A 21943-nucleotide genomic window follows, 5' to 3' on the forward strand; every position below is an offset into this window, starting at 1 on the left:
TTATAACCCATTAGCAGGTGGTAAAGTCAATTTAGAAAATGGGAACCAGTGGGGCACCTGGGTGGCTCAGTCGGTTAAGTGTCTGACTTCAGCTCCAGTCATGATCTCATGGTTTGTGAGTTTGAGCCCCACATTGGGCTCTGTGCTGACAGCCCAGAGCCTGGAACTTGCTTTAGATTCTGTGTCTCCCTCTCTCTCTGCCCCTTCCCTGCTCACACTCCGTCTCTCTCTGTCTCTCGACAATAAATAAATGTTAAAAAAAAAAAATTAAAAAAGAAAATGGGAGCCAATATCTTTTATTAATGAAGCAAAATAAGATTGAAAATATCAGGGTGCATCCCGTGGTGGGGGGAAATCCTTTTGTACAACTGGTTTTGATTTTTAGATGAGTGTGAATATGCAGTAGGTAGTATTGTAAAATTGTATCTTACTGTGGCTTGCAGTCAGCAGAAATCAGAGCTACTGATACAGTGATATTGTATCTCTCTGTATGTAATTATCGCAAGTATTGCTTTTTTCTTCTGAAGAATTGAATCTACTACAAAAAGAAAAGCAAAATACAAGACTCAGTTTCAAGGCTATTTTCTGGCTGGGTGACCCACATTCCCAGGTGTGTTTCCTTCACCAGGTTATGTTTCATCAACTATTCAACAGGAATTAAAAAAAAAAAAAATCCCTTCCTGCCTCCCAGGGTTATTGTGAAATGGAATGAGAGGAGAGGTGAGTGAAACATGAGCTATCAGCCATCTAGGAACCTGGATATTATTACTGCCTGGGCCACACAGTCTAGAAGCTCGTCACGTATTTAAAATTATTCATCAATTTTATGTTTTATGACATGGTTGTAACTTGGACTTACATCAATTCACATTAATGTCACTAATATTTACATTGTCAATGTTAATGATATCATTAATACTGATTAATGACCACATGTAAGGCTCTGTCCCAAGCATTTTGTATGAACTGTACGGTCTCTTTTCATCCTTGTAACATTCCTGAAGTGGGTACAATTATGATCCTGCTTTACACATGAGGAAATGGAGATCCCAGTCTTTTCTCTCTGGAGACTTTCCCTGGTTAGGGGTAGGAGTCCTGGTCCTACCACAAAGGCCTCAGGCCTCTGCCCCAGTTGGTAGCAGCAAGGACCTTGGACTTCATTTTCTATCCCTTCTCTGCCATCCTTCCTCCTATGCCCACTTCTGCTATGTACACTTTACTCTCTCTGCACTGATCACCCCCATTCTCCTATCACATCTCAAACAAATCCTATCAGCAGGGCTGAATCTGATGTCTTGGGGAAATAAAGACAGACATTCTGCTCCAGATCATCTGCTTTGAGGAACAGATTATGGGAGTATCTCAGTGAACTCTTCTCAGTTACTATCATAGGAGCAGTTTTTCCAGACACCCTGCCCGTGGGCAGTTTCCTGCTCCCATTTTCCAGGACACCCCCCGCAAGGACCCTGGAGGTTCTTTGCGGAGGTCCAGTTCAGACCTGCTCTTGATCTGTGACTGCAAGGACCTTAATAGCTAGAGCCTCTTGTTCCCGATTCTCTCATATAAGGCAAGAGTCAAAGGGCAGATGAAGCAGGCCCCTCGCCAAGCGTTGCCTGACCACGTGTGGCACGCCAGGCACTGCGTGGGTGCTAATGCCACAGGGACCAAAGAGAGAGACAACAAGATGATCTTCCCCCTGAGGAATGCTGCTGGCCTCATGTTGAGGGTACAGTATAGGAAGGGGTGTAAGGAAGGGGTGTAAGAGGGAGAGGCAAAGACGAGGGCCCAAAGAGGTGAGGACGAAGAAGAGAAGGGGGAGGGGAGGCTACATAAGGCTGGGTCTTGAAGAACGAGTGGGGGTTCTTTGGGGCTACAAAAAGGGGGAGGACAGAAAAATTCTAGACAGAAGAAATGGAATGTGTGAAGACATCGTATACTTGGGGACTGCAGATGTTCTATGGGGCTAGAACCCACTTGTTTGGCTGGCGGAGCACCAGAAAGCCAGGGAGATTCTGAGAAACACCACCAACTAGAGGTCTATTACTTCTTCCTGGGATCTTTGCCATTTAATCACGGTTAACAGCATAGCTACAATTAACTGAATGTTTGTTCTGGACCAGACACGGTGCTGGGTCCTTTATAGGAAATGTCACTTTTAATATTTCCCAAAACACTATTAGCAAGATGCTATTGTCCCTTTTACAAATGGGACATGTGGGGCCTATGGAGATTTACTTGCTAAAGTCACATACCTGTTACAGGGGCAAGCCCATCAAATTGGGGTTTGTCTAACTGCAGAGTCCCTACTAGTTATTAACCTCCATTGCTCTGAACTACTGTGCAGAAGAAGGTGGATTTTAACCTGAAGGGAACAGGAAGGAGGTGGAAAAAATTAAAGCATGAGAGTGACAGGCTCAAAAAAAAGACATGAGAGAGACAGCTCTCACACAGACAGGAAGCCTAGTGGCAGGGCAGAGTCTAGCCTGGACACTTAATCTTCCAGATCAGGGTGGGTGGGGGCCTCAGTTAACGAACGGACCATGGATGGATACAGAAAGAGTGATGGAACTGAAAGTCAGAAAGTAGATGTCATAACATTTGGTGACTCATGAAATTTGGACAGAGGGGAAGAAGAAGGAACTTCTGCCCTAAACAGACTGGGGGATGAAGGTATCTTTCAGTAAGATGGGGAACATGGAAGGAGAAAAATAGCTTTGGGAAGCAAGATGATGCTCTTTTGGAAATATGCTGAGTTAGAAGCACCTATCCAGAAGGACCTGGCCACCAGGCAGTTAGAAATGTTGGTGTGGAGCTCAGGATGGTGGGCTCAGCAGGAGATACCAACTCGGGAGCACTTGAGGGAGGCAGAGATATGGCAGGCAGGGAATCCATGATCTCACTTGAGTTGCAGGGGAAAACAAAGCCAAGGCCAGGAATATTGATGGGCCTGGCAGAGATAGAGGAGGACATGAGGTGGAGGTGCGGACGTGGAGAAGGATAAGGAGGACCAGGAGAGGGTGTGAACCCAGAGGCCAACTCCTCGTCCAAGGAAGCAAAGGGTAATGTCAACAGGGCCATACCTCATCGTTTACCTCTACCCATACACACATACCCGTCCCCCACTACCCTAAGGCAGATTTAAATCTGAACAGACACTGTTTTTCACTTCTTAAAAATCCCAGGTTCGGGGTAGACATTTCCTGCAACCGAGCTATCCACACAGAAGGTAATTATTACAGGAAGAGCATTTATTTACCTTGTCCTTAACTATCGTTTAACTCTCATCTGAGGGTAGAAAACGATTTAAGTACAGAAAATATTAAATGTGAAAACTTACATTTTAAATTGTTCTCTTCGGGGCACCTGGGTGGCTCAGTCTGTTAAGCGTCGGACTTTGGCTCAGGTCATAATTTCGCAATTCATGAGTTCGAGCCCCGCATCAGGCTCTGTGCTGACAGCTCAGAGCCTGGAGCCTGCTTCACATTCTGTCTCCCACTCCTCTCTCCCCCTGCCCCGCTTGCAATCTCTCTCTCTCATATAAATAAACGTTTAAAAAAACTCAAAAAAAATAAAAATAAATTGTTCTCTTCTATTGATGTCCCCAGGTTGCGCTGTTCTCCTAACAAACAAAAAGATTGGAAAGATTGCTGGGAGGGTAGGCTTTTACAGTCACAGGAACATGGATTTTATTCTATTCCTGACTGGGTATAAACAATGCCACTAAAGTTCCCTTTGGGGTTCAGACAGGGAGACTTGTTGAGGCTAGAGTTGCTTTGGCTGCTAAAGTAAAGCAGTGTGATATTGAGGCTAACACAGGACAGAAAGGACTGACATCTGTAAGCAACATCACAGGTTCCAGGGTCTGTGCAGCCACTTCTGGGCCTGAGATGCTGCCCAAGCCACCCGAGAGCCTCAGATTGTACCCCAGAAAGCCCTTTCAGTATGTCAGGCTGTCAGTCGGTCAGGCTGAGTGGAGCACTCTTTGACTGTCAAGACCCAGACCTGCTGTTGTGTAGAAGCGCTGAAAGGCAGATTAGTGATGCAGATGAGGTCCATCCTCTGAGGGGCTCACCTTTGACAGGAAACCAGTTAAGACCACCCAGGGAAGGGCACCACTGCCCCGCACCAGCGAGGGGCCAGGTCCTAACTCCCCCGTGCTCTTCCTCCTCTGCTTTCCTATTTTCCTTCCACACCCTGCAATCGTGGATTTGGGGAGCGAGCGCTCCACTTGTTGTGGTGGGAGGAGCACACGTGGGTAGAAACGCGAGGAGAGGGGTGAAGGCAGATCATAGCCATTCCCACTAAGCCAGGAATCCCTGAACTCTGCCTTAGCCACGGCAGATGCCCGCAGGCTGTTCTCAAATCTCAGGGCCACGGGCAGGTCTTGGGCATCTTTGGTATTTTAGGTTGGTTGAAGCTGATGTAGTATCAGTTTGAGGCATGGGATCCTGAGGAGGAAGGGCTCCGGCATGGAAATCAGGGGTCTGCTGAGCCACTAAGGGCTCTGCCACTCTGGAACGTAATTCTCCCTTTGAAGACTTCAGGCTGCACTTTTGGAAACAAATTTCAACGGACAAGAGATGCGGGCTGCAAAGGGGTCATCCCTGCAGAGCTCCAAGTCACTGCTACTTCTGCTTATAACTAAGTCACAGGGGATCCCATCACGTACTGTTGGTCTGAGCAGGGAATGAGGCCCCGGGCAGAGACCATGGGGCCTGTACTGATTTCCTAGGGCTGCCCTCACAAGATACCAGACTGCGTGGCTTAAACAACAGAAATTTACCGACTCCCAGCTCTAGAGGCTAGAAGTCCAAGATCAAGGGGCACCTGGGTGGCTCAGTTGGTTAAGTGCCAGACTTTGGCTCGGGTCATAATCTCACCGTTTGTGGGTTGGAGACCCGCGTTGGACTCTGCGCTGTATGGAGCCTGCTAGGGATTCTCTCTCTGTACCCCCGCCCCTGGTGCTCTCTCTCTCTCTCTCAAAATAAATAAATAAAAACTTACAAAAAAACCTTTTTTTGTGTTAAGAAGTCCAAGATCAAGATGTCATCAGATTTGGTTTCCTCTGAGGCCTCTCCTTAGCCTGCAGGTGGCTGCCTTCTCACTGTGTCCTCTTATGGTCGTCCCTCTGTGCTGACTGTGTCCTGATCTCCTCTTATAAAAAAGACACTACTCATATAGGATGAGAGCACATCCTAATGACATTTTAACTTAAATGCCTCTTCAAAGGCCCTATCTCCAAATACAGTCACCTTCTGAGGTACTAGGAGTTAGAGCTTCAACACAGGAATTGCTGGGGGGGGGGGGGGGGGGCGGAGGGGGGAGGGGGGAGGAGAGACACAATTCAGCCGGTCACAGGGCCTATTCTGAAAATCTCTTGAGTCTGGGGCTGAAAACTGGGGACCCTCTGGCAGGAGCAGAAAAAGTTTTCTTCCTTCCTTCCTCTCTCTCTTTCTTTCCTCCCCACACTCCTTGCAAAGGGCAAAAGTTTTCAAAAGTTATCTCTGCCTGTTTCTGTTCCCCTCCGTGAATTTTCACCAATCTCTGTGTGAACGAAACCACCAACTCTGGTCTCTTCCGGGTGTACATAAACGACGATCAAGGATAAGAGGTGTCAATCTGAGACGCACACAGCCGCTGGTGTTTGAGTTCTTGCTCGTGTAATGCCAGCTTCCCGAGGTCCTGCCCCACTCTTCTAGGTAAACAGACTCATTTCTAAGACCCCGAGAGGCGTGAAGACTTCCATTTCATCTGGTGTAATAAGACTGGCCCCTCGGAGAGAAACTCAAGCCTCCGCCCGCACAGATGCTGGGGCAGACAGACGTGGGCAAGGAGGGGAAGGGAGCAGGGCGTGCTCTGCCTTCCCTTGGTTCCAGCCGCCCGAGAGCTTGAACTACTGAGCGCCCCCGCGCTGGATAACTCAAGTACCTGCACAAAACTCCTCAAATGTCTCTGCATGTGGGGTTGTCCTCCTGGAAGAATCGCGAGTCTCCTGCTGTGGACGTGAGCAGGGAAGGATACCGACCAGGCGGAGCTCCCGGGGAGTGGTGTCGTGTTGAGGAGGCCTTTGAATCCCGGTCCATCTTCCCACCGCGGCTGTTTTAGAGAAACCCATAGGACTGTCAGAGCTGAATGCTGGGCCACACAAGCCAGACCCTCTTTGTCCTGTGTGTTCCTGCCCGGAGCTGCCCAATCCTACCTTCTTCCTTAAGGTTCCTTGGCATTCGAAACAAAGGGCGGGGCGGGGCGGGGCGGGGGGAGAAAGGCGGGGGGAGAAAGTGCAAAGCGCGAGACCTCTGGCAACGTCGCTGCGGCGAGCAAGGGAGTTTTGCCAAAGTGGGTGAAGGGGATGAATGGCACCCGTTAAGTGTCCCGCTGCCCGGGGCAACCTGGGCGTTACCGACACCCGACGTGCAGGCAGGGTTTGGGAATCCTGACGACGACCTAGCAGAAACCTGGCGGTACCAAGGTGGCGGGTGGCGGATTTGCCCCCTCCCACCAGCCGGAGCGCCGCGCCTCTGGGGGCCACTTCCGGCGGGGGTGTGGAGGCCGCGGGAGCACGGCTCCCGCTGGGGAAGAAGCCGGGCCAGCCGAGTCCGGACCGCTCCCTAGGGACTCATCGTCGTCTCTCGTCTCCTGTCCCGACAGCTTACAACCCGGGGCCACCGTGGGGCACGTAAGGACACCCCAGGAAGAGAGCACGCATGCCCGCCCCACAGAAGCCGAAGTGGGGGTCCTGGCCTCACCCGAAAAAGGGAGCCAACAAACGGGACGGGACGCCCCTGGACTCGGCGCGTGGCCCCGCGAGCTACCTGCCGGGAGACCCTCCGCTTTACCCGGTTCTGGTGCCTCATCCGCGCGGTGCGGGGGTGGGGGTGGGGGCGCGGCGGGTCTGCTTTGCACAGGGGAGGTGGTAGAGTATGAGAGCGTCGGCCGGGAGAGAGCGAAGACGAGTGGCACAGCTTCTTTCAGGTGCCGTCGTGGGTGGCTCTGAAAAGAGCCTTTGGATGGGATGGAACCTCGAGCCGAGCGCGCACTTTAAGCCCGCTCCCCGCGGATGCGGCGAGCCAGCTGGATGTCCTTGGGCATGATAGTGACGCGCTTGGCGTGGATAGCGCACAGGTTCGTGTCCTCGAACAGCCCCACCAGGTAGGCCTCGCTCGCCTCCTGCAGCGCCATCACGGCCGAGCTCTGGAAGCGCAGGTCCGTCTTGAAGTCCTGCGCGATCTCGCGCACCAGCCGCTGGAACGGCAGCTTGCGGATCAGCAGCTCGGTGGACTTCTGGTAGCGCCGGATCTCCCGCAGGGCCACGGTGCCCGGCCGGTAGCGGTGCGGCTTCTTCACGCCGCCCGTGGCGGGCGCGCTCTTGCGGGCCGCCTTGGTGGCCAGCTGCTTCCGCGGGGCCTTGCCGCCGGTCGACTTGCGGGCGGTCTGCTTTGTACGGGCCATAGCGAACCAAAACACCAACTCACCAGCGCAGCGGCAGCGAGAGTAACGGGGCCTCGGCCCGCCGCCGCACTCTTTATAGGCACCGTCTTCTTCCGATCGGGCGGGGCGATAATTGAAAGTCCCGCGCTGGCTGTCCATTGGCTGTGACGTCACCCGTCCCGGCATCACTCATTGGCCTGGGCACAATCCTCCCTACCCCGCCCACTCGCCTCGCTTTCTACTTTCCAGTTCGCCAAGTCTTTCTCCTACCTTGTTTTTCCTTTCTTTTCGGCGGGCGGGGAGGGAGGGGAGGGGGCTCATTTTTGAGCTCAACTCTGTCCGAATCTTCCTCCCTGACCCTTTTACCCCTTTGCCGCGCAGTACCCTCTTCCTTCCCTCGCGGGCTCCCCAACTCCACCTCACTTTTCCGTTTGCTCCCCGCCCCCCAAAGCGCCTTGTCCCCTTCTAAGAGCCCCCTCGTTGGTGTGATGGATCTTCTTTTCCCGCCTTGTCGGTACTTTTCGGATGGGAAAGTTGTCCGTCTCACCCCACCCCCTCGCCTCCCGAGCGCAAGATCCCGCCTGCGGGGACCTGTCCCTCCGCTGCGAAGGCGGCCCCCTCACTTTTACTTGAGACAGCCGGCTCAGCTAAGCCAAGGTCAGGGCCGCCACACTCCCGCAAACTGCCAGCTTCCCTGCCGACGGGGGGTGCACGTGTGTTGCGCAAAGGCCTCGCGAGCCCCGGAGTCGCGTACTTGGCACCCACTCCCGAGGGAGGAGCCCGGGGGCCACCCAACAGTACTACTCCTAGCGCAGTCGACCGTGGCTGCGCCCAACGGGCTCTAGCTCCTCTCCCTGCCTTCAAGTCCTAAGTAAGATCTACGAGATGGTTGAGGCGCAAGATTTGAGAGGCCAGGAGCGGCTCGGCGACTACTGGCCAATAGTGGAACGGAGAAGAGTCGCTAGTGTGAACAACTCTTTATTTGAAAGGGTGGGTGGCTCTTAAAAGAGCCTTTGATTTCACAGGTACCCCTTTGCCACCAGGGCTGGCTGAGCTTCCGGACGCCGGCCTCACTTGCCCTTTGCCTTGTGGTGGCTCTCCGTCTTCTTGGGGAGCAACACGGCCTGGATGTTGGGCAGCACGCCGCCCTGGGCGATGGTGACTTTGCCCAACAGCTTGTTCAGTTCCTCGTCGTTGCGGATGGCCAGCTGCAGGTGGCGGGGGATGATGCGCGTCTTCTTGTTGTCGCGGGCCGCGTTCCCCGCCAGCTCCAGGATTTCCGCCGTCAGATACTCCAGCACCGCCGCCATGTAGACCGGCGCGCCGGCCCCCACCCGCTCGGCATAGTTGCCCTTGCGCAGCAGACGGTGCACTCGGCCCACCGGGAACTGCAGGCCGGCGCGGGACGAGCGCGACTTGGCCTTGGCGCGAGCCTTGCCTCCTTGTTTGCCACGGCCAGACATGACGGCAACGCTCACCGCGACCACCTCCCGCTTGACGACCGAGAATAGTCGCCGCAAACGCCGCCGCTTCAGCCTTTTATAGGCAGAACCCGGATTGTCTACGGGGCACTTTGATTGGCTAAGGCAGATCTGTGTTCTGACGACCAATAGGCCGGCTCGGCCAGAATCCGCTCATTTACATAATCTCGTCCCCCTCGCAGGAGCGCGGCCGAAAACTCGCGAATCACGACGCAGCGTAACCAGAACCTTAATTTGCGTGGGGCCTCTTTAAGTCCGGAGTCGCTTCCGGTAGCCTCGGCCCTACGGTGGGGTTTGCGTTCCCGGTGGTCGGCGTCCGTGCCTTGTGCTCGCCGCTATGCCCGAGCCGGCAAAGTCCGCCCCCGCGGCCAAGAAGGGCTCGAAGAAGGCGGTCACCAAAGCCCAGAAGAAGGACGGCAAGAAGCGCAAGCGCAGCCGCAAGGAGAGTTACTCCATCTACGTGTACAAGGTGCTCAAGCAGGTGCACCCCGACACCGGCATCTCGTCCAAGGCCATGGGCATCATGAACTCGTTCGTCAACGACATCTTCGAGCGCATCGCCGGCGAGGCCTCCCGCCTGGCGCATTACAACAAGCGCTCGACCATCACCTCCCGGGAGATCCAGACGGCCGTGCGCCTGCTGCTGCCCGGCGAGCTGGCCAAGCACGCCGTGTCCGAGGGCACCAAGGCCGTCACCAAGTACACCAGCTCCAAGTGAGTCCCTGCCGGGACTCGGCGCTCGCACGGGTCGCCGGCCGCTTGACTCCAAAGGCTCTTTTCAGAGCCACCTACCTTCTCGGGGAAAGACGCTGTTCGTTTTCTGTATTATGGTTCCTAGTTTGCCTTTGGGGTTCTTCTTTTAGTACTCTGAATTCTTTTGTGAAGCACAAGTGACCGTTACTTTTCTTTTTTAGTTAGATGATAGAGTAGTTCTGTATAGTTGGGTAGAAGACCGCAATGGGAAATGGTGTTATTTGGCTTGTAGAGGACCTCCCTTGAAGCTGGCTTTGGTTTTGCTGCGTAGAGTTGAACGTGTGCGTTGCTAAGTCGTTAACGTTGAGAAATGCTGTTTGTTTTCATTAACTTATTGTGCCCGATAAGGAAGTTGTCAGGTTAACAAAGGTGCAACCAACTATCTGGTTGGTGTTCCCAATTGGTAAAACGGTGGTGGTACTTCAGTCTTTCCATCATGTGCTTTAGAGTTGTGAGCTAAAAAGGATAACTTTTAGTTTTGGTTCTGACAAATTCATTGACTCGGTATCCCTGATTCACGAGCACCTGCTCTTTTTTTTTTTTCATTCATGGTAAGATTTAAGCGGATTTTGCTACCTAGTAACCGTTAATGCTGGTGCAGATCCTCAAAATTGCCTAATATATGGTCGTGATGAGAATTATTAGAAAAGCTTGTCCAATTTGAAGGCTATTTCCACAGAATGGGTACAACATATGCGTAATTTCTGAAGCAGGAGAGTGTAAAATGCTAGCCGAGTAGAAAGCCCCAATATGGCTGGGAAAGTGAAAAGGAGTTAGATTGGCTTGAGAGTTTGTTCTCGGTGTTTTGGGAACTCTTGGATTGTTTTAGGCAAGGATCTGCACACATGACCTCATTAGCCTTAACGATTACTCTGGGGGCATTGTAAATACCCCCTCTCTGTAAAGAGAGACTTCATACTATTCATACTTTCCGATCTGTAATAAACTTCTGCCTGCTGCTCCTTACCCAAAAAAAAAAAAAAAAAAAAATTACTCTGGTTGCTTAGTGGATCTAGATTCTAGGTTGTCCATAGTAGAAGCAAGAAAACCAACTAGTAGGCTATATAGCAGTGTTGTGAAGTAGAGCAGTGATTACTAAAGTCTGGTCTCAGATGAGCAGCGTCAGTATTACCTGAGAATCAATCAAAAATGAAAATTTCAGGCCCCAGTAATCAGTGTTAACAGGTCCTCTGGCTGATTCTGATGGTTGCTAAAGTGTGAGAACCACTGGTAGTCTAGACCTGTTGGATTGGAGTACAATGATAATTTGATGGTTAAATATGTTGGAATTAGGATTAGATTTTGGAGGTAAAAGTGATAGGTTTTGGTGAGGAATAAGATGTAGTTAAAAGCAAAACCCGTACGTTTTTTATTTGAACATCTGGTGCTATTAATGAGGATGAATATTGGGAGGAGGTATGGCTTTTGGGGCACTGAAAAGTGATCTAGAGTTCTGAGTCAAATTTGAGAAGCTTTTAATATTCAGGTGGATATATGGCGTTGGCAATTTGAGAGTGCATGTAGTACTCAGGGAAAAGAACACAAACACAGAGGAATGGGGATGAAGGACTATCACCTTAAGGTATTCTTCCAGACTATTTCTCCTTGACTCCTTAATGTATTCTTTAAAAAAATATATATTTTTGAGAGAGAAAGACAGAATGTGAGCAGGGGAGGGGCAGAGAGAAAGGGAGACACAGAATCTGAAGCAGGCTCCAGGCTCCGAGCTGTCAGCACAGAGCCACATGGGGGGCTCAAACTCACCAGCTGTGAGATCATGACCTGAGCTGAAGTTGGCCGCCCAACCAACTGAGCCACCGAGGTGCCCAGCTTTAATGTATTCTTGAAAATGTTATTTCTTCTTATGTGTTTGTCATGAAATAGAACTTAGTAGTTGATAGTCCTATAATAATATTACTGTAGCATTTATTTTTCTTACTCTGTTTTTCTAATAGCGTCCTGATTTTCATTAAGGAATCCACCTAATCCCTTTTGTGTTTCTCAGATTGGACTGTCTATTGTAATCACCTGGAGAACTTTAAAAAATACTGATGCTTGGATGACATCCCCAGAAATTCTTATCTAAGTGGTTTGGGAGCTAACAGTCTGCACTTGGGTGATTTTTTTTTTTAATTCTTTTTTAACGTTTTATTTATTTTTGAGACAGGGAGAGACAGAGCATGAACAGGGGAGGGTCAGAGAGAGGGAGACACAGAATCCGAAACAGGCTCCAGGCTCTGAGCTGTCGGCACAGAGCCCGACGCGGGGCTCGAACTCCCGGACCGCGAGATCGTGACCCGAGCCGAAGTCGGCCGCTTAACCGACTGAGCCACCCAGGTGCCCCTGCATTTGTTTCCCAGACAACAAATCCTACAGGGTTGGCCTGATTGGTTGGAGTGTAATCCCAGCCCCCTTTGCACATTGATTAGTTCAGAAATCTAGACCAATCTGATTAGCACAAACATTTCAGAAATTGAAGTAACTGAGTAAGGGAATGTAGATTGCTTTTATCTTTTGGGAAAGAAGTTTCTTTGAAGGGCAAAGGAGGATGGAGTGCTCTGGGGTGTGAAGGCAAAGAAGAATTGTAGACAACACTAGAAGAAGGAACATCTTCAGGGGAGGATCAGTGTTCTGAGCCACTCCTGGAATTCAGCCAACCTCGGAGCCCTGCTGTACCTTCGGATATCCGGTTAAGCCTGTTTGTCTGACGTATTTTATTTCAACTACTTTGACTCTTGAAATATTTGAGAAATAATAGCACATAATTTCCCAGCATAAAAGATGATAGGCCTTTTGTCCTGAAAGGTCTCAGAGGATAAATAGGGTAGATAAGAAAAAAATAGAGGGGCTCCAACTACATGTTTGGAGTAAGTCTCCAAGTGTTAAAATCAGTATGTGACCAGGGCCAGAGGTTAATATTACCATCAGGAAGGAATGTCTGAGATTTAAACAAATCACAGATGTGATTTAAAAACTTAAACAAGGGGCGCCTGGGTGGCTCAGTCGGTTGAGTCCGACTTCCGCTCAGGTCATGATCTCACAGCTTGTGAGTTCGAGCCCCGGGTTGGGCTCTGTGCTGACAGCTCAGAGCCTGGAGCCTGTTTCAGATTCTGTGTCTCCCTCTTTCTCTCTGACCCTCCCCCGTTCATGCTCTGTCTCTCTCTGTCTCAAAAGTAAATGAACATTAAAAAAAAATTTTTTTTTAATAAAAATAAAAAAAAATAAAAACTTAATATAATTCTATTATTTAAAATTGTAGTATTTGTATTAGTTTTTTAGGGCTGACATAACAAAGTACCATGAACTGAGCGACTTAAAACAACAGAGATTTATCCTGCCATAGCTCTGGAGGCTAGAAATCTGAAGGTGCTGCTAGGGTCCTGTCCCTCTGAAGGCTCTCAAGGAGAATCCTTGCTTATTTTTCACCTTGGGTAGCCTCAGCTATTTTTTGACACGTGACAGCATAACTCTGACTTCTGGCTCAGTTTTCTTCCTGTGTTTCTACATCTTCATAGGGACACTAGTCACATTGGATTAGGGTCCACCCCGATGACCTCATTTTAAATTGGTTACAGGCATATGTCATTTTATTGTGCTTTGTAGATACTGCATTTTTTACAAACTGAAGGCTTGCAGCAACACTATATGGAGGAAGTCTGCGCCATTTTCCAACACCATTTATTCACTTAGTGTCTCTGTCACGTTTTGGTAATTTCACAATATTTCAGACTTTCATTATTATATTTGTTATGGTGATTGCGATCAATGATTACAACTTGCTGAAAGCTCATGTGATAGCATTTTTTGGCAATAAAATGTTGTAATTAAGGTGTATATATATCAGGGGGTTTTTTTTGACATAATGCTGTTGCACACTTAATAAAATACAGTATAGTGTTAACATAACTTTTATATGCACTGGGAAACCAAAAATGTCATTGGACTCGCTTGCGGTAGTCTGGAACCAAACCCACAGGATCTCAGAGACATGCCTGTACATCTCTGCAAAGACCCTATTTCCAAATAAGGCCACTTTCTAAGGCACTGTGGAATCATATTTCAACATCTTTTCAGGGGACACAATTCAACCCATAATAGCAGTCAACAGCTGTGGTAAGCTGAATATGGCCCCCAAATATGTGCACATCTAAATCCCTAGAATCTGTGAATATTACATGGCAAAGGGGATTTTACTGATATGATTTGGAAATAGGAAAATATCCTCAATTATTTGCGGGAACCCCAAATGTAATCACCAGGGTCCTTATCAGAGTAAAGCAGAAAGCCAAGAAGGGAAAGAAGGTGATAAAAGCAGAGAGAGATTTGAAGATGATGTGATGCTGGCTTTGAAGAGGAAAGAAGGGACCAGGAACAAAAAAAGCCCCCTCTAGAAGCTTTTCAAAAATGTTTGGAAATGGATTCTCTCCCTAGAGCTTTTGGAGAGAGCAGTCTTGGTTTCCACTTGGTGAAACTGATTTTGTACTTCTGACCTCCAGAAATGTAAGAGCATACATGTGTGTGTTTTAAGCCACAAAGTTTTAATACACTTAGGTGACCTTAAACAACACACTTGAACTGTACAGTTCCATTTGTACACATATTTTTCGATAAATACAGCACAGGGCTCAAAATATATTTTCTCTTCCTTATGATTTTCTTAACATTTTTTCTTTAGCCTACTTTATTATAAGACAATAGTATATAATACATATAGCATACAAAATATGTGTTAATGACTAATGTTATTGGAGAGGATTCCTTCCAGCCAACAGTAGGCTTGGGGGAAATCAAAATTCATTTGCAGATTTTTGACTACTCAGGGGTCAGTGTCCCAAGATCCTTGTTGTTCAAGGGTCAATTGCAAGTTGTTACATCTGCAAAGACTTTCTAATTAAGCCATAGGAAGTTAATACAACAACTATATTATAGGATATTTTTTGACAATTGGAGAAATTTGAATATGGATTGTGTTATTTAATATTAAGTCATTATTAAATGTGTTGTATGTAATAATGGTATGTAATTATATAGGAGAATGTCTTTATTTTTAAGGGAGACATGCTGACGTGTTTAAGGAGAAGTGTCAAGATGCTTACAATTTACTTTCAAATTGTTTAGAAAACATGTGTGCATGAAAAGTGATGAAGCAGGGCACCTGGCTGGCTCAGTCCATAGAACATGCGACTCTTGATCTCAGGGTTGTTAAGTTTGAGACCCATGTTGGGTGTAGAGATTAATTAAAAATAAAATCTTAAAAAAAAGGTGATAAAGCAAATGCAGCAAATAGTAACAATTGGTGAATCTAGATGAAGAAATGGTTGAACATCCACAAACTTTTCTATAGGTTTGAATTCCCCCTCCTTCAGAAATTTTTTAAAAGTTACAATTAAAGACTTTAAATACTACAGAAACAGCTTTCATAGACATCCCATTTTGTTTGTGCAGTAAATCTGTTAACTGATACAATTTCTTTAAAAAAATTTTTTTTAAATGTTTATTTACTTTTGAAAGAGAGAGAGAGGTGTGAGCAGGGGAGAGGCAGAGAGAGGGAGACACATAATCCAAAGCAGGCTCCAGGTTCTGAGCTGTCTGCACAGAGCCTGGCACGGGGCTCGAACCCACAGTCCGCAAGATCATGACCTGAGCTGGTCGGACACTTAACCGACTGAGCCACCTAGGCTCACCCTGATACAATTTCATCATGAATGTGTAAGATTTTTCACCTCATCAAAAGGCTTATGAATGTTTGACGGTGATCATATACTAACCAGAACTTTGAATGTTACCTGTTTATCATACTTGCTATAGTCATTAGTGGTAACGGTGACTTAAGTGATAGCACCAGTCCAAGGATGCTCAAATGATGTGGGCTTAGACATTTGGTTATTCTGTCTTCTAAAATCTGAGGTTGAAAGTGGAGTTGGATAGGGGAATTTAGTCACATCCTGAGACCACAGCTAAGTAACTTTCAGGGAGAAAATGTATCTTGATGTGTTATAGTGATTCTAAATGCTTTCAAAAAGAAAGGGTAGATCATCTACAACAGAGCAAGAGCCAGACTTTATACACCTAACCCCTTTCTCTTCCCTGAACTCCAGATTCTCATATATCATATTCCTGTTTGGGAATTTAGTATTTCCTTTTCGATATTTCCACTTGGATAGCTACCGGGAGTCTCACAATTTTTGTCCAAAACAGTACTCTTGGATTTCTCCCTCCAAATCTCTCATCTCTCATGTCAGTAAATAGCAGCTCTTTCCAAGTGCTCTCGCCAAAAACCTGCAATTAATCTTTTATTCTTCTCCTGTCATAACATTCAGCTCATCAATTTAAAAATATGTCCAAGATTATCAAATACATTTGAATATATTATCAAATATATTCAAAATGTACCAAAATATATCTTAACTACTTCTCAGATCTCCACTGGTACCACCTCTGTCTCTCCTGAACTACTACTGTAGCCTCTTTGAAATTCTCCCTGCTTCTACTCTTGTTCTCTTACAGTCTATTTTTTAACATAGCATCCTGGATGAGCTTTAAAAAAAAAAAAAACATCAAATAATGTCATTACTCTGATCAAACTCCCCAAAGGCACTCCAACTCCTTTATGACAAAATCTTTGCCATGGCCTATGAAGCCCCCATGATCTGTCAACTACCTCTGTGATCTTTTCTCCTTGCAGATATTTCCTTTGTGGACTGTGCTTCAGCCACACTATTGCTTATTGCTTATTCCTTAAACTCTCTAAACTTGTCTCAGGGGCTTTGCACTGGATTTTAGAATACACAGTTCTTAGAATACTCTTCTCTAAGATAGCCTATGGCTATCTTACTTTCTTCAGGCCTCTGCTCAAATATTAACAGATCAGACCTATTGTCCACACTCCTTTCCATATTCTCTGGTACTTCATAACACATACATTCCCCTGAATATTATTATGCATTTCTTTCATTTTTTTGTTTTCAGCATCCATTAACTAAAATATAGCTTTATGTGGATAGCGACTTTTCCTTCTCTGTTTACTGCTGCACCCCCAGCATGTTTTATTTATCTGAGGGTGCAAAATGTGTTTTTTCCCCCTCTCCCTTATTGCAGGAAATTGTGTGCAAAAATACTCCTAGTGGAGCCTGAACAGGATATTTGTTTTGCTTTCACACCGGTGCTAAAGGGAACTATTGATAGGTAATACAGTTATAATGACTCACCTCCACTTTTAAGAATTTGCTGTTTTCTGCTTTCCTACCCATATCTGGAGAATCTTCAGAACCAAAGGTGACCACTCCCTCCCCCACATATAATGACAGTATTTGCCCAACATCCTGTGTGCCTCTTAATATGTTTTCATTATATTCCTATCCTGTAAATGCAGACCTTCCCCTATTTTCTTTTCCCTTCCCCATCTCCATAATTTACCTGAACTTTTCAAGCTTTGGCCTTCTTTCTAATCACTTAGTAGATCCAAGCAAGACATGTGCAAAAGTAGGGAAATGTTTCCTGAGACCTAAGCATTGGAAAGAAGGGATGGCTTTAGCACAATACTAGGAAATAAGTTACCGTTTTTTAATTGGGCAGGGCAGATAGGACGGTCTGCCAATAATATCTGAGATTTTATGTAGGTACATAAAGTATATAAGCCAGGGGATGACCTAGGACACTTGCAGTGTGCTTAATTTTTTCTCAGAAAGTTTCATTTTTGTGCCTTTTAGTACTTTATTTTTTGTTCTCATTTGACCTCTTTAAAATGTGTTTCCAAACCTTAATAAAAGTAGAAAGGCAAAGTCTTATGCTATATTTGGTGCCCTGGGTTAATGAGAGAAAAAATGAAGCTAGTTTTGTATGTAATATTATGAATAATTCTGGGAAAAGACAATTTAGGAAAAAGGAAATGTCTGGATGGTAACTGAAAACTGCAAACAGATTGTTACCAAATAACATGGCAACTACATAGCCAATATGTCGGTTATGAAACATGAATCACCTGGTGTGTCCCAGAGGTTCTCACCCCACCAATCACAGTGCCCCAGTGATTTGGGTTCAGTGGAAGTATGTGGGGGTTAAGGGATAAACCCACTGATTGATTCAGGCTCTAATGGCCTTTGAACTGTTTTAGGAAACACTGCTTTTAAACATCTAACTCAGAAATGGAGAAGACCTTTTTATTCTCTAATATTTAGTGCCCCTGTTTTCAGATAAAAAGAAAATGAACTGCTCTAAGCAAACGGTATTTTTTAATTTATTTTTTAACATTTATTTATTATTGAGAGACAGAGCATGAGCATGGGAGGAGCAGAGAGAGGGGGAGACACAGAATCTGAAGCAGGCTCCAGGCTGAGTGGTCAGAACAGAGCCCAAGGTTGAACCCCGGCTCACACATCAGGAGATCATGACCTGAGCCGCAGTCAGACACTTAACCAACTGAGCCACCCAGGTGCCCCTAAGCACACATATTTTTAAGACCTAAGTAGTTTTCGGGGCGCCTGGGTGGCGCAGTCGGTTAAGCGTCCGACTTCAGCCAGGTCACGATCTCGCGGTCCGTGAGTTCGAGCCCCGCGTCAGGCTCTGGGCTGATGGCTCGGAGCCTGGAGCCTGTTTCCGATTCTGTGTCTCCCTCTCTCTCTGCCCCTCCCCCGTTCATGCTCTGTCTCTCTCTGTCCCAAAAATAAATAAAAGTTAAAAAAAAAAAAATGACTTTATAAGACCTAAGTAGTTTTAACAATGTTTCTGGACATTTTATGATTAACAGGCCCAGATTCTGGATTTATAAACCCTCTTTCCTCCTCCCTTATCCAGGATGGAGCAAAACTACAATTATGGAGAATGTAGGTTATCAACCTGAGCAAGAAGGGTTTATTATAAATGAGTGGCTTTTGCATTATCTTATTCTGACAGTTTAACGTCTCCAATGTGAGCAGTGAATACGTACCGATTCAGTGTACCTGAAAGAAACACCAAATTGGGGCAAAAAGTGTGTAAACTAGAAATTACTTCAACCACAGAATCAAGATACCGAGGTACCGAGAAAAATTTATTTATGGGTGTTGGGCGTGGTTTCAGAAGTACTGCTTTCCATGTTTACAAACACATTATTTTTCCAAAGAAAAATGCAATTACAATAAACAGATTCAAGCTAATTACCTTACAGCAAACACTCCTTAGCACTATTTTCTATAATCATGAGTATATTTACACGTTGACTGCCATGCATTGCTGACCGCTTCACTGTTAAACCTCAGTTACTTTTGAGAACAAATACACGTACTCTAGCTCTCCACAATGTTAGAAGAATCAGGTCCAATCTTAGAGTCCTTTCTTGTCATCCAAAGGAAAAGGCTGATATTAAAAAGAATAAATAGCATGGAAAAATAACATTTTGAAATAGGGAAAAACCGCTTCTTTCCCCTAGAAGGTGGGTGGCTCTGAAAAGAGCCTTTGGAGTCAAGCGGCCGGCGACCCGTGCGAGCGCCGAGTCCCGGCAGGGACTCACTTGGAGCTGGTGTACTTGGTGACGGCCTTGGTGCCCTCGGACACGGCGTGCTTGGCCAGCTCGCCGGGCAGCAGCAGGCGCACGGCCGTCTGGATCTCCCGGGAGGTGATGGTCGAGCGCTTGTTGTAATGCGCCAGGCGGGAGGCCTCGCCGGCGATGCGCTCGAAGATGTCGTTGACGAACGAGTTCATGATGCCCATGGCCTTGGACGAGATGCCGGTGTCGGGGTGCACCTGCTTGAGCACCTTGTACACGTAGATGGAGTAACTCTCCTTGCGGCTGCGCTTGCGCTTCTTGCCGTCCTTCTTCTGGGCTTTGGTGACCGCCTTCTTCGAGCCCTTCTTGGCCGCGGGGGCGGACTTTGCCGGCTCGGGCATAGCGGCGAGCACAAGGCACGGACGCCGACCACCGGGAACGCAAACCCCACCGTAGGGCCGAGGCTACCGGAAGCGACTCCGGACTTAAAGAGGCCCCACGCAAATTAAGGTTCTGGTTACGCTGCGTCGTGATTCGCGAGTTTTCGGCCGCGCTCCTGCGAGGGGGACGAGATTATGTAAATGAGCGGATTCTGGCCGAGCCGGCCTATTGGTCGTCAGAACACAGATCTGCCTTAGCCAATCAAAGTGCCCCGTAGACAATCCGGGTTCTGCCTATAAAAGGCTGAAGCGGCGGCGTTTGCGGCGACTATTCTCGGTCGTCAAGCGGGAGGTGGTCGCGGTGAGCGTTGCCGTCATGTCTGGCCGTGGCAAACAAGGAGGCAAGGCTCGCGCCAAGGCCAAGTCGCGCTCGTCCCGCGCCGGCCTGCAGTTCCCGGTGGGCCGAGTGCACCGTCTGCTGCGCAAGGGCAACTATGCCGAGCGGGTGGGGGCCGGCGCGCCGGTCTACATGGCGGCGGTGCTGGAGTATCTGACGGCGGAAATCCTGGAGCTGGCGGGGAACGCGGCCCGCGACAACAAGAAGACGCGCATCATCCCCCGCCACCTGCAGCTGGCCATCCGCAACGACGAGGAACTGAACAAGCTGTTGGGCAAAGTCACCATCGCCCAGGGCGGCGTGCTGCCCAACATCCAGGCCGTGTTGCTCCCCAAGAAGACGGAGAGCCACCACAAGGCAAAGGGCAAGTGAGGCCGGCGTCCGGAAGCTCAGCCAGCCCTGGTGGCAAAGGGGTACCTGTGAAATCAAAGGCTCTTTTAAGAGCCACCCACCCTTTCAAATAAAGAGTTGTTCACACTAGCGACTCTTCTCCGTTCCACTATTGGCCAGTAGTCGCCGAGCCGCTCCTGGCCTCTCAAATCTTGCGCCTCAACCATCTCGTAGATCTTACTTAGGACTTGAAGGCAGGGAGAGGAGCTAGAGCCCGTTGGGCGCAGCCACGGTCGACTGCGCTAGGAGTAGTACTGTTGGGTGGCCCCCGGGCTCCTCCCTCGGGAGTGGGTGCCAAGTACGCGACTCCGGGGCTCGCGAGGCCTTTGCGCAACACACGTGCACCCCCCGTCGGCAGGGGAGCTGGCAGTTTGCGGGAGTGTGGCGGCCCTGACCTTGGCTTAGCTGAGCCGGCTGTCTCAAGTAAAAGTGAGGGGGCCGCCTTCGCAGCGGAGGGACAGGTCCCCGCAGGCGGGATCTTGCGCTCGGGAGGCGAGGGGGTGGAGTGAGACGGACAACTTTCCCATCCGAAAAGTACCGACAAGGCGGGAAAAGAAGATCCATCACACCAACGAGGGGGCTCTTAGAAGGGGACAAGGCGCTTTGGGGGGGCGGGGAGCAAACGGAAAAGTGAGGTGGAGTTGGGGAGCCCGCGAGGGAAGGAAGAGGGTACTGCGCGGCAAAAGGGTAAAAGGGTCAGGGAGGAAGATTCGGACAGAGTTGAGCTCAAAAATGAGCCCCCCCCCTCCTCCCTCCCCGCCCGCCGAAAAGAAAGGAAAAACAAGGTAGGAGAAAGACTTGGCGAACTGGAAAGTAGAAAGCGAGGCGAGTGGGCGGGGTAGGGAGGATTGTGCCCAGGCCAATGAGTGATGCCGGGACGGGTGACGTCACAGCCAATGGACAGCCAGCGCGGGACTTTCAATTATCGCCCCGCCCGATCGGAAGAAGACGGTGCCTATAAAGAGTGCGGCGGCGGGCCGAGGCCCCGTTACTCTCGCTGCCGCTGCGCTGGTGAGTTGGTGTTTTGGTTCGCTATGGCCCGTACAAAGCAGACCGCCCGCAAGTCGACCGGCGGCAAGGCCCCGCGGAAGCAGCTGGCCACCAAGGCGGCCCGCAAGAGCGCGCCCGCCACGGGCGGCGTGAAGAAGCCGCACCGCTACCGGCCGGGCACCGTGGCCCTGCGGGAGATCCGGCGCTACCAGAAGTCCACCGAGCTGCTGATCCGCAAGCTGCCGTTCCAGCGGCTGGTGCGCGAGATCGCGCAGGACTTCAAGACGGACCTGCGCTTCCAGAGCTCGGCCGTGATGGCGCTGCAGGAGGCGAGCGAGGCCTACCTGGTGGGGCTGTTCGAGGACACGAACCTGTGCGCTATCCACGCCAAGCGCGTCACTATCATGCCCAAGGACATCCAGCTGGCTCGCCGCATCCGCGGGGAGCGGGCTTAAAGTGCGCGCTCGGCTCGAGGTTCCATCCCATCCAAAGGCTCTTTTCAGAGCCACCCACGACGGCACCTGAAAGAAGCTGTGCCACTCGTCTTCGCTCTCTCCCGGCCGACGCTCTCATACTCTACCACCTCCCCTGTGCAAAGCAGACCCGCCGCGCCCCCACCCCCACCCCCGCACCGCGCGGATGAGGCACCAGAACCGGGTAA

The 21943-nt window shown here is 49.0% G+C and overlaps 5 protein-coding genes across 5 annotated transcripts; 3 read left to right on the forward strand and 2 right to left on the reverse strand.

The window, feature by feature from the left end:
• Nucleotides 1-8393: 8393 nt before the first annotated feature.
• Nucleotides 8394-9008, reverse strand: LOC122481092 (histone H2A type 2-A). Its single transcript, XM_043576096.1, has one exon. It carries the CDS (start codon nucleotides 8889-8891, stop codon nucleotides 8499-8501), a length of 393 nt encoding a protein of 130 aa, XP_043432031.1. The 5' UTR covers nucleotides 8892-9008; the 3' UTR covers nucleotides 8394-8498.
• Nucleotides 9009-9135: 127 nt separating this feature from the next.
• On the forward strand, nucleotides 9136-10630 carry LOC122481094 (histone H2B type 2-E-like). The gene has a single exon (XM_043576098.1). The coding sequence runs from the start codon at nucleotides 9247-9249 to the stop codon at nucleotides 9625-9627; it is 381 nt and encodes a 126-aa protein (XP_043432033.1). The 5' UTR covers nucleotides 9136-9246; the 3' UTR covers nucleotides 9628-10630.
• An 8042-nt stretch (nucleotides 10631-18672) lies between these two features.
• Nucleotides 18673-19670, reverse strand: LOC122481093 (histone H2B type 2-E-like). The gene has a single exon (XM_043576097.1). It carries the CDS (start codon nucleotides 19524-19526, stop codon nucleotides 19146-19148), a length of 381 nt encoding a protein of 126 aa, XP_043432032.1. The 5' UTR covers nucleotides 19527-19670; the 3' UTR covers nucleotides 18673-19145.
• An 86-nt stretch (nucleotides 19671-19756) lies between these two features.
• On the forward strand, nucleotides 19757-20379 carry LOC122481091 (histone H2A type 2-A). The gene has a single exon (XM_043576095.1). It carries the CDS (start codon nucleotides 19882-19884, stop codon nucleotides 20272-20274), a length of 393 nt encoding a protein of 130 aa, XP_043432030.1. The 5' UTR covers nucleotides 19757-19881; the 3' UTR covers nucleotides 20275-20379.
• A 1-nt stretch (nucleotide 20380) lies between these two features.
• LOC122481089 (histone H3-like) lies at nucleotides 20381-21794 on the forward strand. The gene has a single exon (XM_043576094.1). The coding sequence runs from the start codon at nucleotides 21162-21164 to the stop codon at nucleotides 21735-21737; it is 576 nt and encodes a 191-aa protein (XP_043432029.1). The 5' UTR covers nucleotides 20381-21161; the 3' UTR covers nucleotides 21738-21794.
• The last annotated feature ends 149 nt before the right edge of the window (nucleotides 21795-21943 follow it).

Source organism: Prionailurus bengalensis, chromosome C1 (assembly GCF_016509475.1).
Source record: "Prionailurus bengalensis isolate Pbe53 chromosome C1, Fcat_Pben_1.1_paternal_pri, whole genome shotgun sequence".
NCBI classification, from domain to species: Eukaryota; Metazoa; Chordata; class Mammalia; order Carnivora; family Felidae; genus Prionailurus; species Prionailurus bengalensis.

Excerpts from the sequence above, each read along its gene's own strand:
- LOC122481092 (XM_043576096.1), bottom strand. The coding sequence starts at position 8,891 with ATGTCTGGCCGTGGCAAACAAGGAGGCAAGGCTCGCGCCAAGGCCAAG.
- LOC122481094 (XM_043576098.1), top strand. The coding sequence starts at position 9,247 with ATGCCCGAGCCGGCAAAGTCCGCCCCCGCGGCCAAGAAGGGCTCGAAG.
- LOC122481091 (XM_043576095.1), top strand. The coding sequence starts at position 19,882 with ATGTCTGGCCGTGGCAAACAAGGAGGCAAGGCTCGCGCCAAGGCCAAG.
- LOC122481089 (XM_043576094.1), top strand. The coding sequence starts at position 21,162 with ATGCCGGGACGGGTGACGTCACAGCCAATGGACAGCCAGCGCGGGACT.
- LOC122481093 (XM_043576097.1), bottom strand. The coding sequence starts at position 19,526 with ATGCCCGAGCCGGCAAAGTCCGCCCCCGCGGCCAAGAAGGGCTCGAAG.